The 17,480-nt window shown below is 38.1% G+C and overlaps 2 protein-coding genes across 2 annotated transcripts in view; one reads left to right on the forward strand and one right to left on the reverse strand.

The window, feature by feature from the left end:
• LOC126299364 (amidophosphoribosyltransferase-like) overlaps nucleotides 1-5,435 on the reverse strand; it is a 231,117-nt gene extending 225,682 nt beyond the window's left edge. The window contains exon 1 of the mRNA XM_049991226.1: nucleotides 5,347-5,435. The gene's annotated coding sequence lies outside the window, so the exon portion shown is untranslated. The remainder of the gene's footprint in view (nucleotides 1-5,346) is intronic.
• An 87-nt stretch (nucleotides 5,436-5,522) lies between these two features.
• On the forward strand, nucleotides 5,523-16,943 carry LOC126299365 (bifunctional phosphoribosylaminoimidazole carboxylase/phosphoribosylaminoimidazole succinocarboxamide synthetase). Its single transcript, XM_049991229.1, has 8 exons — nucleotides 5,523-5,611; nucleotides 8,130-8,330; nucleotides 8,551-8,729; nucleotides 9,524-9,728; nucleotides 10,120-10,316; nucleotides 10,413-10,563; nucleotides 10,654-10,812; nucleotides 16,358-16,943. The coding sequence occupies exons 1-8, from the start codon at nucleotides 5,599-5,601 to the stop codon at nucleotides 16,525-16,527; spliced, it is 1,275 nt and encodes a 424-aa protein (XP_049847186.1). The 5' UTR covers nucleotides 5,523-5,598; the 3' UTR covers nucleotides 16,528-16,943.
• The last annotated feature ends 537 nt before the right edge of the window (nucleotides 16,944-17,480 follow it).

A 17,480-nucleotide genomic window follows, 5' to 3' on the forward strand; every position in this document is an offset into this window, starting at 1 on the left:
GTGTATATAGAGGCTTTGTCACTGTGTGTTCGCTTTGCGTTACTTACGCTCGTGTGTGGGATCGGCTGCTAGTAATTGCCCAAAACAATTATCTGGAGGCCTTCCACCGTATTGCAACATCTTTATTTTTAATTTTTGTGATGACACTTAGACGGAACCGTGTCGTTCGTAAGCTGTTTCAGAGAACCACCGACGTTAAATATGATCCTACACATGAAAACTGCAAACTACTGCATGGTGACTGACAGAGTGGGATTTCCTTCTCCATTCTCATCTTTGTACTACCTGAGCTTACGAGTATGTTTCGCCACTAATGACTTCCTTGTCGACAGGACATTAAAATATTACCTAGTTGATTCGGGACATGCTGTTTCGGGATGGTAGGTCAGCAACTGTTCAGTACTGATGAAATGTGATAATTAGTTTTTTTATCAGTTTGGTTGTGTCATTCAGGTGCAACAGTAGATACATAGCTTAACTTATCAATGAGAGTACTGGTTGTTCACAGTTTGACTTTGTGTGCACAAGCTATTCTTGTCTTTTGGCACCATATAATGTGACCTGCTACGATTATAACAAGGTGTGTAGTTTGACAATGGGTGTGTCAGCCCGAAACCGGTAATCACCGCAGCAAAGATTATATACTCATGCAACTGAGGCGGAAAAAATTTAAAAAAGGAATCAGAACACCTTACCTAACTACCTATCTTCCTTCATTCACTCATCCCCAGCTAACAGGGGTTCTCTGAGCGTTAGTCAGTTAAGATTTCTAACACTACAGTCACTTACACTGTCGGACTTACGTTACGACTCCCCCCTCCCTAAAGAAAGGTATTTTTCTTTAGGTGATGTACGGCATACGTACGTAATTTGCACCTAATTATTTATCGCGGATTTCTTTATTACGGTTTGTAATACAAATTTTCTGAATTTACCTTGTGATTTTAGTTATTTATAACGAAAATCAAATTAAATATGAAGCAAGTAATGGCATGATGGGTTCTGTCAGAGATTAGAAATTGCTGAACCAGTCAAAGTAGTGGTCACCAATTGTGGCAAAGACGAACCTAGAGTTTGAGCTACGCTGCAGATCAGTCTGTCACTATAACAAAGGTGGAGTCTGTACGTCCTACTAAACTAAACTGCGCCCGAACAGACCTCGGAAGGCCCAACGGTACTGACCGACTGTCGTGTCATTCTCAGTCGATAGACGTCACTGGATGCTGATATGGTAGGACATGTACTAGCACACCGTTCTCCCGGCCGTTGTCAGCTTTCGTGACTGGAGACGCTACTTCTCAATCTAGTGGCTCCTCAATATTGGCCTCGCAAGGGCTGAGTGCACCCTGCTTGCCAACAGCGCTCGGCAGACCTGGAAGGTCACCAATCCAAGTGCTAGCCAAGCCCGATAGCTCTTAACTTCGGTGCTCCGGCGGGAACCGCTGTTACCACTGCGACAGTGCTGTTAGCCTGTACATCCTATTAGTCCAATCTAGTACGGTTTTCAAACAGTCGCCAGCAGAGGTCGCGCAAGCCTTTGATGACCAGCCCGAGCCATAGACAAACTATCCTACCTCTTAACAGACGCGTGCAATTTCACCTACAAATGAACTGATGTGCTCGTTTAATTTCATATGCCCACGCATCTTTGTTCTAAGATATGGCATGGTAGAATCCAAAATTTATTAAATCTACAGTGGAAGAAAACTATTTGTTTCTCGTTTTCAATGAACACATAAGCCTAAAAAAGAGAAGAGAGAATAGTGTTTAACGCCCCGTCGACGATGAGTGCACTGGAGACAGAGCACAAGCTCTGATTGGGGAAGGAAACTGTCATTTTCAAAGGTGCTATTCCGGTATTCGCTGTAAGTGATTTAGGGAAAACTATGGAGAACCTAAATCTGGATAACTATCCTCCCAGTGCCTTAGCTAATACACTACCTCGCTCGATGTAGGTCTTACAGTTTTTTAAGGAAGCCGTGTTTATGATGTACAGGGTGTCTCAATAGGAATGACTAATATTCAGGAACGATGGTTCGAGGCAAAGAAGTCTAGTAAACATGGGTTTTAAATGCATTCCTCAAAACCTATGAGCACTTAGTCAGTAGAAGAGATGTGTTTCACAATAACGAAGACGAACAAGTGCTCAAAGCTCTTCCGCTATGCATTTTAGAACCCACGTTTACCAGACTTTTTCCTTCGAACAATCGTTCCTGTTGTATCTCTGAAGATTGGCTACTCCTCCTGGGACAGCTTGTACACATCCCTGGAAGAATTTTCTGAAAGTGTTTGTCTCGACGTGAAACGTGGATGAGGCAATTAAGACAAGCAAAGAATAGAAGCTTTTGAAGTGTGGTGCATAGAATAATGCTAAAAATTAGGTGGCTAGATCGTTTGACTAATAAGAATGTACGGAACAGAACTGGAGAGAAAAAATTGTGGCATAATTTGACTGAAAGAGCGGAACGTTTGACAGGACACATCCAGGGGCATCAAGGAATTGTCAGTGGTAATGGAAGGATGAATTCAGTAAACAGGTACAAGTGGATGCTTGCACAAGGTATCACGGAGAACTGCATCAAACCAGTCTTCAGACTGATGACCACAACAGATCCCTAGGCTGAACCTGTGGCGCTGGCCTTAACACAGAAACTTTTTAATTAAGAGGGAAAGGGCGTAAAAATTTCGTGGTTCCTGGTCTCGATGAAATGACATTTGGAATAACTCTTTTCCACGAAATCGAACTCACTTCAAACCGTCAAACTTTCGTTCGCAATTCTTTTAAAAATAATTGCGATTTTGTCATCAGAAGTGCCACGCGTTAGTCGGGAAGCCACTGGGAGCTTGAGGCGGGGGAAGTGCGGTGTTTGCAAGGTGAATGCTGGCTTAATTCAGCCAAATAAGCACATACAAAATAATTACGCCAACGTCTCCTACGGTTTAAGAGGTGCTGCACCACAATACTAAAACAAATGCATTTTTTCTATATTTTTATTTGAGGGCCCGTAGGCTGTGCTTCTCTGCATTACAAACCAGTTGCCAACATTCACATCACCTAAATGTTTCGTAAGATACAATCACGCACCGAGCAGGGCAGCTTACAATTCCTCCAGAATTCAAGCACATTTACGGTGTACACATATCACCGCTATAAAAGAAACAATTAGAATATTGACCCCATCAGATCGATAATTTTCGAGATAAAGATCGCCGGTAAATGTTGCAATGTTGCTTTTTTCGCCAATCTGTTCACCTTTTTTTGTTTACTTTTCCACCGCTTAAGCATGCCTATTTACAGTGCACTCGCATAGCGACTTCATTACGTCAATGACACCCAATTCAAGCTTTAGAACTGTGTAGCCGACGGGCACTGAAAACAAAGTAAGGAAAACATGAATTAGCCCGCTTTCACAGAGCGTTCTCACTATTCTAAAGAAATTATAAAGCATTACTTATCTAGTGATTGATTGTGGCAAAGAACAACGATTAACTACGAACTATGAAGAACTAATACTGGTGTTTGGAGACAAGCAATAAATAATTATGTTTATCGCATCCGATGTAACGTGCCAGCTGAATCTAAGCGCACCTAAGACAAAAGATCGGGGTACTGTAATGTCCATTAAATTTTGTATAATGATAAGATTAAAGAAATACTATTAGCGTCCAGCCTGCTAAGTATCTGGGACAAGTACCAAAAGTTTCCCTAATACCGGTGGTTACTTCCTAAAGTGAAATTACAGTAGGCACCGAAAATTGTTTGATGACTCGCTGCGGCACTAAACTGTCTTTTCATCCTTTACAAAACATGTGAAGTATAGGCCTACTATCAGAAAAATGCTACTAAGTTTACATCAACCGTTATACACACAAGACTTCTAAAAGCAACGAATTACGTCTTTCCATTGCGGCTGTCGCGCAGTAAATTAATAACAAAGTCTGGTCCATCGATTGTGATCTAACGTGTAGTTTCCATTTGGGACACTATAAAGTTCACCATGACATACACATAAGCAGCGTCCTAGCTCCAACGGAAGTGTTTTTCGCATCAATTTCCTTGTCACGTCCTCTAAGTCATTTTTATAAGAATCATTCTTGTGTTATCACCAAACATTTGTGGATTTCGAGAATCCATATAGACGCCCAGAACTCAGTAATTAATGAAACAACACAAACAACAAACTTACTGAAAAAAATAAAAATCTTGTGTGTTCAGACCATTAATATATTCGCCGATTTCGAATACTCTGCCGCTGTCAGCAGCGCTTTCTTCTGCAAAACTAAAGGCAAGTGTTTTATCATAATGTCAGCTACGCTGGAAAGTGTCATTCCACGGTATACAGAAAACGAAAATCATTCGCGCGGGTGACGACATTGTTAACTTCAGAGTCCAACGTCCCAAGTTGCAAATACCTCCCAAGAATACTGTTTACGGACTTCTTCGTGAATCCATTAAAAGAACAGGACTTTGAGTTTTCAGCCCATTTAAACGGTTGTTTTCATCCGTGTGCAATGTATTTTTTTCCCTCCAATGACGCTTCAGTTTCTATGCGGATTAGGCTTTAAGCTTAGTTGAAGCGAAAGTTAAATTTGATATCTGAGTATTGATTGGAATGATACAGTTTTGCAGTGGTCAATGTCCCTTTCTTCTCCATTCATTGTCCACTGCAAACTGATCAGTCTCAGCCATTCAAGCCGGCTACAAAATTATATAAGTACGAGATGTTTTTACATTATGCCACAGGAAAAAAGGAAAGAAAAGATGTGACCGCTGTAGCAATTTCTCCATTTTCGTAACGATGAACATAAATGGGTTTACAATTCAATCTGTTAAAATTCTGAGAACTCGCTGTGAAAGAAGCCCAGGAGATTTTGCACAGTTTTAATATTTTGAAAACCTTTCACGATTTTTTTAGCGAACACCCAACTCTAATTTATTGGGCATAGTTTACAAGACTACTCATGTTCCTATTTTTTTCCTAGGAAAAACTGAAAGACAAAACTTTAAGCTTTTTTTTTTTTTTTTTTTTTTTTTTTTTTTTTTTGTAAGAACAGCAAATAACAACATAACGGAATCCATGCGGATCCCTTAACGCAAGTTTTTTCCATTGCATGATTATAGTTCAGCAAAATCTGCAATTTGCAGTGAGCAACAAGCTCTTTATTTCACTCGGAACAGGTGGTTGACGCCGGCTAGCGGTCTCACTTCACAGTATAAACACAGCTCCGACGTCAACTTTCAGTGATTGGTGAAGCTGTTGTGTGGTTTTTCTATACGTTAACGACGTCTTTACCAGGTGACAATGTTTAAAAATTGAAGTACTTTCGGAAATGAAAGTTTCTTACCTTTAACACGCGCGGTTCCTCGGAAATTCACGAGACGAAACAAACACACCACGTGCGTTGCAAAGAACTCACTGCATCCTGAGACCCGGCTACTATTAGTTGGAGTATCGGTACCACGTGACTGGCTTCTGGTGGGGGAGGAAACTTTGAGCGCCAAACGAGTACAGCAGCTGCTGAAGATTTGCTGCCATTCCCGGTTAGTTTGGTGTGCGGACGGTGTCTGAGGCTGTGGGCTGAAATACTATTACAGCAATGGCTGGAGAAGGTAAAGCTAAACTATTCCGCGCACTTAAGGTTACAGAACACATGTTCGCCATTACAGCTGCATGTTTATAAACAGAGTAACATGTACTGAAGTATTCAAAATACTATTCTTTAAATTAGACGCAAATTTTGTCGCATTATTAATCGCTGTTGTCCTTTATACTAATTATCGTACGGAGAAACTTGCGTGTACTGGGGTCAAATTTCTTATCACCAGAGGATTGATACAGTTTACTTTAAACTAGTCCGTTAAAAATATCTACATTTAGGGTCTTAATTAGAAAGACTGTGAGTGCGTCGACAACGGCAGCTTGTAAGGCGCAGAGTAAGGCAAACGGAACATGTGACACAGCTGTAAGAATTATTTTAATTCACTGCTCGGTTTCTTTTATTTTCATGTTTTCAAACGGGCAGTGAAAGTTTGTTTGGCTATAAAAGAAATCATTTTACATTCTTCAAGATTTACTTTTCAAATGTGCATTTTGTTTTTAATGTGTGCAGCACTGTAAGATTGTGATATCGTCATATGTGGCCAGAAATAAAGCTATTTTCGGGGACAGTGACCCCTCTAAAATATAGGGTATTTTATACTGACTATTCTTGTTGTAGTAGTAGTAGTAGTAGTAGTAGTAGTAGTAAACTCTAGTTCTCAGCCAAAGAGAACTTGTTTCTTGAAACATTTTGTACCATTTTTAAACTATACAAATTGGAGAGCAGAAGAACGAATAACAAATACTCCGCTCTATGAACATCAATGTTTCAATAATTAGATCTTGTTGTTGCTGTCTGATTACAGCTTTCAGATAAACTTTTTGCATGCATGCCTTATTACTTCCAAAATACCAACCTCAGTAAGATAGGCGCTTAGTGTGGCTGTGCATGTTCTTAGCTGGTTTTAGCTGTGGTGTGATAAAAAATATTATGGCAAATTTGAAGACCAGCATAATTATAAATTAAAATGCTGTTAGTGTAGCATTGGATGCATTAGTGATCAGTCAAGTGTTCAGAAAGCTAATTGGTTAGACCTGACCTAATGTGATAGTTTGCCACAGGTACTTTGCCTGTAGGTAGTGATCTGTAGACAATAATAATCCCATTAACAAATCAGGTCTGATGTTAGATAAGTTTTCTGTGTCATTTGACTAGGCGCCGGGTCAAGTCATCTATACCTCAAAAAGCATCGAACATATATTTAAAAAATTTTGCACTTGCTTTCTTTCCTTTTTTTATTTGCAGAAAGTGATTTAACCTACCTAGGTTATAGGGGTGGTAGCACAACGAATGCAGCAAATATTGGATTGTAGTAGAAACACACAAACCAATATATACTTGTGACTACCATCAAAAATACAGTGAGTGACTGTGTGGAAAAACAAAAGGGGGTCACGCCCAGGAGGAGGGAAGACTGTACACTGTATTAGCTGTAAGGGTCACGAAAGTTAACACCTAAAGCAAATTCAGAAGAAAGTTGGTTTAGTGACTGTTACTGGATTTAGAAGGGGGAGGGGGTGCAGCAAGGACTATTTCTGGCTTCTTTGAAACAGTATCGCTTACAGTATGTGATCTTTCACTTACGATTTGTCATTAGACTTCCATATAATTAAGAAACAATAGTGTCATAACATAGCTGTAGTAATTGTTTGATACACAAGAGTACACTTAACTCGGGGTAGAATGAAATATCTCTCACACATCTAGACAGGGGAATCTGCAAATTGTGATGGAAAATAATACACAAAGAACGTTGGGCTGTCTAACAACAGTAAACATTCATATACCTTCAAGTAAGACATCCATACAGTGATGAGGGAATATCACTTCACGCTGATGACAAATATGTGGCTACTCCAATAAGTTTCATTATTCATGTTTGTTGTAACCATTAAAGATGTGTGGTAAAGGGGGGGGGGGGGGGGGAGAGGGGGGTTGTAGCCATGATGTGCTCAGCACATAAAACCTCAAATCTCAAATGCCGTGATACAAAGGATAGTTTAAATACAGTGTCAGTACAATTTCTTTCTTTCATTATCATAATGTAGTAAGTAGTCGTTCCCCAGTAATCTCATTAAGCCCCTGCACTCTTTCAAGATATTCAGTTGTCCATAGTAATTATTGCTAACCTAGCGAAGTATTAGTGGTTAGTGTACTGGATTCACATCTGGAAGGACACTGTTCAAATCCCTGTCCTGCCATCCAGCTTTAGGTTTGACATGATTTCCCTAAATTGCTCCAGGCTGGGATGATTGCTTTGAGGAGGGCACAGCTGATTTCCTTTCTCATTTTGTAATCATAGCTTGTGTATACTTCTTTCCTTGTACTTCTACCACTGATTAACAACTAATCCTATAGAGTAGTTGGCATTTTATCCATACAGTCACTCGAATGTACGTATTAAATTTCATTGCTTTCAGAGGCTCAACATGATAGTCATCACTACTAACTCGTATTCTTCCTTGTGTACGTATTTTGCTGTGTTCATTATTGAAGATTCATCTTTTCTTTCCTTTATTTTTTCCCAGGAAACTACAAGTTGGGTAAACTTGTGATTGAAGGAAAGACTAAGAAAGTGTGGGCTCTAGAAGACTCGCCTGATCTGGTTTATGTTGAAAGTAAAGATCGAATCACAGCAGGAGATGGTGTAAAAGCTCATGACTTGGAGGGTAAAGCAGCCGTATCAAACAGAACGAACTGCAAAGTTTTTGAGCTACTCAATTCAGTTGGTAGGTGATATGATCACTTAGCTTTTGCATGGAAGTGCCAATTGTGGTGTTTTGTTGTATAAAGTTCCATACCTTTAAGCAATAATGTTTGTTTAAATATTGGTCCAGTACACTAAGGAAGGCTGCAAGAAAAGGTGAAGTCACCAATGGCAAAATTTAGCAGTTTGAGTGTAAAGACATAGTGAGTGTATGTCAGTAAAATTTGATTTAATTTTTACAGGGCTAAAAACTTCATTTGTGAAGCATGCAGGTGAAAAGGCATTCATTGCTAAGAAGTGTGAAATGGTGCCAATTGAATGGGTAACACGAAGATTAGCAACAGGTTCATTTTTGAAGAGGCATCCTGGAGTTCCTGAAGGGTATCGCTTTAACCCACCTCTGCAAGAAACCTTTTTCAAGGTTAGCTGTTGTTTACTTATAAATTGATATATTGGGACAGTGTTCAAATTTCAGTTGAAAATGAGACTGAGTACTTATAAATGATGTACACAGGAGTCTTGCAAATCTGGCCATTCCTTGCATGTATGGCTGCCAGATCACTGAGTGTGTGTCAAATTTAATTTAAATATATAGGCACTATACATTATTAAAACTAAAGATACATTAATTTTCATAGAAAACATAGTTCTTGAGTGTGTACATAAAGAGTCCTGTTGATTGCTCACCACAAACGTGTCCCCTATTTTTAGTTGTTGCAATGAGGACAGGTGATGCCAGCACGCGTCTGCTTTGCAAGCGTTGCATCAGTACTCCATGTATCTGATTGTTGCATAATATACTCCAGGAAGGTGTCTGCAGCTTCAGTACAAGCAGTGTGAGAAATCTTCATGTTCTCTCTTCTATTTTCTCTTCACATTTATCATTATTTTTCTGCACACTTTCAATTATTTCTTCATCACTTTCCCCATTTGGCCACTTAATAACATATTCTTCTCCAATTTTGCCTTTTTCTGAGATGTATAGCATTGTTTAACATTGTAATTAACACCATTATAGCAGTAAATGATTCATTGTTGTACACATCATTTCTGATTGTTGGACGAGAGGCCAGATGTGGGTGAGATAGATAAGGCAGTGGACTACTGAATGCCGAATTAGAGTTCAGTATATCGTAAATGTTGATTTATATAACATATATTATTACTTAGAGCTTCTTTCTACTGATCTGTGATTTGTCATTTTGTTTTCTGCAGGATGATGCTAATCATGATCCACAGTGGTCAGAAGAACAGATAATATCAGCAAACTTCAACTTAAATGGTGTAGTGATTGGCCAGGATGAGGTTGATATAATGCGCAAAACAACTGTTGTTGTCTTTGAAGTTCTAGAAAAAGCATGGGCTGAAAAAGATTGTGCTCTCATAGATATGAAAATAGAATTTGGAATTGATTCCTCTGGTAAGAAACATTTCTCATTTACATAAATAAAATGAAGTTCTGTGCCCTATACATGTAGATTGTTGTATGATGCTGTTACAGAAACATATTACAGAATATAATGATAACATAGCATTGTGAAACTAGCTAATATTATTAGCACTTTTCAGATATAAATTAAGTATTTTAAATGTGGACCAAGAGGCAGATGTGATGAGGAATATATGGTGCACATTGTGATATGACCATGATAAATGCAAAATGTGGCAATTATTAGTTAGGTTTCCATCTTATCCACCTGTAATATTTCGATGCACTAAAATAACAATAATTTACCTTGCATATTGTTGTAATTGTTTTATTATTATTATGAGGAGAAGTTTGTGCAGCTTTCTTTTGTTCTGTTTTGCAGGGCAGATTTTAATATCAGATGTAATTGATAGTGATTCATGGAGACTGTGGCCCTCAGGAGACAAACGCTTGATGAAGGATAAGCAGGTGTATCGAAATCTGAGTAAGGTTACAGATGAGGATCTTGCTACAGTTAAGAGAAATTTCATCTGGATTGCTGAGCAATTAGAAACTATAATACCAGTTCCAAAGTGTTTGGTAAGCTAATGATAAACAGCATTTTATTGTAACATAGGCATTTTAATTTTGATCTTACATTCATTCACTAATGTCTTTTCTTACTTCCCAAAACAGGTTGTTATACTTATGGGATCTCCAGCAGATGAAAAGCATTCTTCAGTTATTGCAGACAACTTGAAAGCTATGGGTATTCCATGTGAAATGAGAGTAACATCCGCACATAAGAACACAGATGAAGCTCTTAAAATAACTGCATTTTATGAAGGTATCTCTATTGTGATGAAATAATATTTCATAAAAAAGGTTGTAGTAGTGGACAAATATATAATGTACATGTACTTCTTGACAACTGCAGGTTGTGGCCAGAAAGTAGTATTCATTGCTGTTGCTGGGCGAAGCAATGGTCTTGGACCTGTTCTTTCAGGAAACACATCTTTCCCAGTTATCAATTGCCCACCTGTGAGAGCAGATAATGTTGCACAGGACATTTGGTCTTCATTAAATATACCATCGGGTAAGTATCAAAACAAAAAATTGTCAATTTATTTCTGTACATAAAAAAAACATTACACAGACAGATGCTATCCATTTTGCAACATTCTTGTAGTAAGTCATTGATATAGGTTTTGCATAGCACAGTGCAGTGTGTCACATGGTGTATTTGGTGTTTCCTCCTCAATTAGTGTGCTCAGCTTAGAAAGTTCTTGGTTTAATCTGGTATGCAATATTTTTAAGAATGTCCCAGTAAAAAGAAGTTGCAGGCTGAAAGATTTGGAGACTATGGTGGCAAGGCAATGTTAGCATTCTTTGAAATTAAGATATTCCTGAACATATGTTTTGCTGCTGCCAGATGGCTCTCAATGTGTAGGTAACACCATCCACTTCAATGTGCAGAAAATCAGGCTCTGGAAATGTATGTAATCTTGGTGAGAAAAATCTCTAATGTTCAGATGTCAGTGACAGAAAAGAAGGGACCTATCATTTCCACAACACGGCACACAATACGGTAACTTAGGTACTGTGTAATTGATGCTAATTAATCTGAACATTGTTTCTTTTAGCCCAGTAACAAAATCAGCTCATTCACGTAACTACATACAGGAAAATTGGTTCCACGAGGCATACAAGGATTGTGAATTAAGTTTATATCGTTACAGTCTTTAACTAACAATTGTTCACAAATTTGCAGACACGGGACACAGCCATTAGGATTCGGGTCTTGCACAATCTGAAGATTGTATGGATAAAATTGAATTTGATAAGAATATACTTTAAGCTCTTCATCTCCGGGCAGGATGTGACAGCGGTACTGAAATTCTTGTTGTGCAGCTTCCAAATTGTCACTTTGTTGATAAATTATAAGCACAGACACTGCCCGCTCTGCACTGCTCTACAATGACTAAACATTTGTTATTGCTATACAGTTTGACACCTTTTACCTACTTCAGCCACTGCTCCAGGGCTGTTAGAATCATCTTAAAATATTTTTCTGTGGCGCTCTACATGCATGGGACACTGGAAGAGGGCAGTGAAGGCAATGATGCGAAACATTGTGCTGTGGTGTTAATTGAGCAGGAACTGTATCAGGAGCATGAATATACTGAGCCCATAAAAACTGAATTTAACAAGATTTTAGTCAACCCCAATATTATGGGATCTGAGAGTGAGAGCACTGTGGTCACCTTATCATGAGTTTTTGAGAAGTTTCATGAGGACTCACTGAACCACTTGATAGCATCTCTGATTTGTCTTAAACAATCACAGTGTGATGTGTTTTCCTTAGCTATGACTGTAATTGTTTACTGTAATGTCACCGCATGTTTCTAATAGCTGCTACATAAAGCAAAGTGCAGTAATATCATGGGAGGGTAATAAAACTGGCCTTGTTTTGAGCATTAAGGTGTAAGTTAGTAAACATTGTAGGCATTCATTCCCTACCTCCCTGGAGAGTGTCAGGGAATAGAATTCATGCAGTTGGGGTTTCATTAAGGTCTTATTGTGAATTCAATAACAGTTGTTCCTCACAAAGCATTGCCCATTGCGGGAGATGTGTCACTGCTGCTGTCGGTGGTCCAGTTAGCCACACGCTCATCTTGGTTCATGATGATGGCTGCAGCATACCAGTTCAAACTCGTACTGCTACATAAGATGAGAAGCCGTAGCTGATAGCACAGTGACTGCTGCACAATTTAGGAGTCAGTGTTGGTTTGTGAGTGATCACCATGAGTAGCAGGAACTGTTTGGTGGAAGTCACATGCATTATGTTGAGCTATAGCTTACAATGGTCATACACCTCCGCTGTTTTTAAAGGGACAAGTGAACAGTGCAGGGTACACTCAACACCAGAATGCTTGGGGTGAAGTGCTCTTCCAGTAGAACAATATATGTGCATACATCTCTTGCATGCATTACACAGTGCGCTCTGATACTGTCATTAGCTCACCTGCTGCTATGTTAGTTAATGGGAAGGTTGGATTGGCGGAGAGAATGATGTGATGGCATCAGGTCCAGTCTGCTTTGCCAACATCTCTCGACCAATTGCAACAGATTGAAGTAACTTAGAATCATATTTCCCCAAGATGACACTCGACATACGTATGGTCAGGTAAGTGATTCTAGCTAGAGGTGTGTCACATTGTGTTTATGATAATAAGCTTTGCACAATCTGTATAATATGAGTAATATGTCATTCATATGGAACTTCTACTTTGTGGTGATAATTTTTTTATTAGATTGATGAGCTTTTACATTTGAAGTGCTGGATTGTGTGTGTGATAAATACGAAAGGGTAATAAAGGATACATAGAATGGAAACTGCTATGAGACCCACGGGAGAATGAGACCAGTTAGTAGGAGAGGTGTAATAAGCATGCAAGACTTTGTAAATTATGCATTGATTGATGCTAAAATGTAATCTTCATTGCAGTTTAAAGTTTCATTCTTGTAAGAAATACATTGTGATGTGGGTGGTGGCAAAGTATAGGTACACTGAATATTTCTTTATTTCACTGAACAAGTATCAAGTGTTGAATCCATAACCATTTGGAACCAAAATATTCAAATAGCATTGCAGGACAACTATAAGGCATCTGTCATGATATTCCGTTCAAGTATTGAGAAGAGAGAGAACAGCTGGTGTGAAGACATGCTTAACAACCTGTTTTCCAGATACAGTAGTATTATGCAAAATTCTTTCTTTGGATGAAAAAGTAATTAATTAATGTGAATGACATGTGGCATAGGTCTCTCTCTTTTTCAAGTGGAAAATAAATGGATGCAAAAAGACTATCTCTAATGAAAAAGATTTTATATTTATGTAGTCCTTAGATGGACACTTCGGTGTGCCATATACTAATTCTTATTTTGGAGAAAAGCATACTTACAGGCTTTCCTTTCTTTACTGCAAATAATACAAATAGCACACATGAAAATATACACAATTAACATTGGGAAATTAGTTACAGACATATTTGCATTGCAGTGGTTTGTTCGTACTCTTATTTATAGTAACTGAGATTTTGAGAAAAAGTAACTATGTCCACTTCAATAAACTTCATTGAAAGAAATGTAGGCACCAGGGAATCAGGAGACCACTTGCAGATGCGAAATTTGTGCGAGCCCTCTAGATGAAGCCTCCTACATAAGTGTAGGACAGTGTGATAGTGGAGTCCTGTGGAGTGTTGGGGCGTTAATGAGACACCATTCAGTTAAGTAATTTATTAGCAAGAGTTTTACATTCACTCTCTCCTTCCTGGTGCTGCCTAGCAGTGGTTGTGCTCAGCCTACATTCCATGAAGTTGTGGAGTAGCATGTCAGTGACCTGAAAGGAATCTGCAGGCAAAGACTCTTACCCTGTCAGGGGTCGGTACTGGGGCCCTGCCGTAGGAGGGTACTGTGGCCAGCACATTGTTATAACCTAATTTGGCTGTGCGAGCCTCACTGCTCTCATTGAATGAAGCTGCACATTTGGTTGGCCCCAGAAATCTTAATGTTCCCTGTTGTCAGTTGTCTATTGAAGGCGACTCCTTTCCTGTCTTCAGTGTCACCTATAGAGTTTTGAATTTCACTAGTATTGGAATGGAACAAACATATTGTGAATAAAAGTCTGGTTTTGAGATTGTTATTTATGATTTGTATTCTGGAGCTTTTGCACAAAGGTGTGTAGCAGAAATAAAGATCTAAAACTCTAGTACAGATGATTAATAAACTATTATTAGAAGCCCCTTAAATTACAGCCATTTTACTTCTTGCGCATTGGTATCATACTTTCAGTTAACAGTAAAGACTTTGACCCATTCAGTGTATGACACTGTCATTTATCTGCATTCACACCACCTGAAATTACATTTTTATACAAATTCCATCCAGTGTTCAGGTACTTAATTATCATGCTGGTGGTGTGCTTTTTCAGTGACAGCAAAATTGTCACTTGCTTGCTCGTTCCCTGTACTAACAAGATAACATTCGGCAGTGGCAGTTCTTACATTCCTGTTCTGTTTCCAACAACTGTTGGAATATGTGAAAGAATTCCTGAAAAAGATTCATTCTTTACATTTCCAATGCTATCTTTCCCTGCAAAATTCTAAATATCAATTATCTGAATATGAAACTACGTGCTTAAGCAACCCTCATATACCAGTACACATAAATGTTAACTTGAAACATGAGATACACAAATGTGTGTGGACTGTTGTTTCTTTACTTACTTGCTTGTGCTTGCTTACTTCCACATCAGTCCCTGAATCGTTGTAAACTTGAAACTTTGCATCACAGTCTTCCCCATTCAACAGTTGGTGGACATGGCCCACTGTGTTGCTGAACAAAGGCATTTCACTTCCTGGAAGTACACAAATCTGTTAACAGATAGTGGCGCAACACTCATTTAAGCATATTTTCTGTTTTTTGCCTGATAGATCTGTATATCAACATAACTGAAAAATAGCAAAATTGGAGGTAGTTATTTCTTTGACTGAAACATCCATATGTACTTGTTGCTGTTATTTGGAATATTCATGTCATTATTGAGGTATTGTACTTACTGAAGCACTGTACTCTTATAAAATAATACTTCATGATTTAACTGGCAGTTTCTGTAGTCTTTAACACTTACTATGTTGGTTTTTTATATATGTATGGATAGAAGAAGGGGGAAAAAAAACCGTAACCACATATCCCACTAACACTGCTTCTTGAATGACACTTTAACGTGTGTATACTTTAGAGCCAGATTGGCAGTCTTGCTGTGGTAGTTGATTTGCTATATATGTCACTGAACTTTCGTGGAAATTCTAATTTTGGTTGGTGAGGTAGCACTTGCATTAGCTGGCAATGCATGTGTCATTTTTTATATTACTGTAGTTAATAATTATGGTGTCCAAAGCTGACAAGACATAGAACATGTAATATTATAATAAAAAATCTGTAATTGATTTGGACTTAAGTAGTATGTAAAGATCATTACTGTTGTGGACACTCATTGTGCATTTATTTTACTAATATGATGTGTAATCACTCACATACAGAGCAGTAACACACACAGAATAGCATTATTCTGAGCCAACAGCTTAGTAACAGGTACTAAGTTTCCTCTTGATGGCTCTTTCGTAGGTCAGTGCTAAACATGCATTCTGTTACTCATTTATTCCTGTTTCACATGTGAAATTTATCCACAGAACAGGCCCAATCATATACACTGAGCAACCCATTTCTGTGCCGACTGTTGTCATTTCCTAATACTTGGATGGAGCATCATGACACATGCCTTGCAATTGTTATTTAATACAGTTAGAAATATTGTTATGCCTTATCAACGACAGAACCTAAATGTTCCAATAAAACTTAAGACAACCCTTTCCGTTGACTGCATCGTAATACTATTCTTCAGACACATCCTGTTTGCAGAACATTGTGTTAAAAAATTACAGCACAAAAGAATTGTTTCTAATCCACATTATGCATCATTATTTTCTGTAAAGCCTTTTAAAACGTGTGATTTTTTTTTTAGTTTTACATACTGATATATCTATTGTAAACAATTGTTTGTTGTTTATCTCTTACAGGCTTAGGGTGCACAACTGTGGTGTATCCTGAAGCTGCTGCCTTGGCCGCAGCTCAAATTCACGGTTTGTGTGACTACATTGTGTGGTCACGTCTTAGAGTGAAGAAGCTGCAGAACTTCATCAATCTGAAAGTTGCAGATAAAAAGATGAGAAATCTCAATGTGCAATGATATGTAGCATTTGGAAATAGTCTGCTCTCGGTTTAAAGGCGATGCCGTGCAACTACTAATTGGGACCATTGATTTGGGAACATTTTAATGGCAGTGATTGTCAGTCTTCCATTAGATATACTGTAATTTGTATTTCAATAGATATTTTTATAAAATCATACATAGCAATGCTCCAGAAAGTAAATGAGCTGTATTATTCAATAGTCTTTGAATAACTTGTTCCTTTGCATAATGTTTTTATGCTTCTGTGCGCTTTAATTCAAGTTTCATGTGCCATATAAGAAATTGCCAATGATGATGGTATATTTTCATATTCCAGTATAGCAAATAATTCGTAAATTGTCTATATAATTTGTTGACTGATAGTTTATAAAAAAATTCACTAATTTCATTTAATAAAATATATTGAAAAGTAACTCTTTATGCCATTTGATATGAAAATATCACTTCCTCTGTTCCTAACATCAACCATCTTTCTTTAAATTTCCCAACAATTTTGAACAAACCATAGTAATACACTACCTTCCATATGATGATAGTGGTTCCATTTGGTAAATATGGGAAAGAATATCAGAAGTCAGTGGTTGTTGTATGTTATGAGGGTAACTCAAAGTAAGTTAGCAGGCAAAAGGTTAAAAATCAATATTTATTTTGACAGTTGTGCAGGCTGGGGCAGAAACTAACAGAAACTAAATTTTTGTTCAGACATCAGTTATGTTATGAAATCTTGCCACAGTTCACTGCTTGAAGTCCATCGAGGTGTGCAGCCCAAACAACAAAATAGATTTCCACACAGGCATTTACAGTTGTTTCTTATAGTTATACAGTAAAAGTGAAATTGTTGAATTGCAAGCAGTGATGGAAAGCATTCAAATAGTAGTGAAATTACTTGTTATAAAATACTGAAGAGAGAAGCATAAAAATTCAGGAGACTGAAAAATACACGAACTTTG

Source organism: Schistocerca gregaria, chromosome X, assembly GCF_023897955.1.
Source record: "Schistocerca gregaria isolate iqSchGreg1 chromosome X, iqSchGreg1.2, whole genome shotgun sequence".
NCBI lineage: Eukaryota > Metazoa > Arthropoda > Insecta > Orthoptera > Acrididae > Schistocerca > Schistocerca gregaria.

What these genes read in the sequence shown, in the direction of transcription:
- LOC126299365 (XM_049991229.1), top strand. An exon ending in TACCAGTTCCAAAGTGTTTG is followed by an intron (nt 10,317 to 10,412) that starts GTAAGCTAATGA and finishes TTCCCAAAACAG; the next exon opens with GTTGTTATACTTATGGGATC. An exon ending in TTCATTAAATATACCATCGG is followed by an intron (nt 10,813 to 16,357) that starts GTAAGTATCAAA and finishes TATCTCTTACAG; the next exon opens with GCTTAGGGTGCACAACTGTG.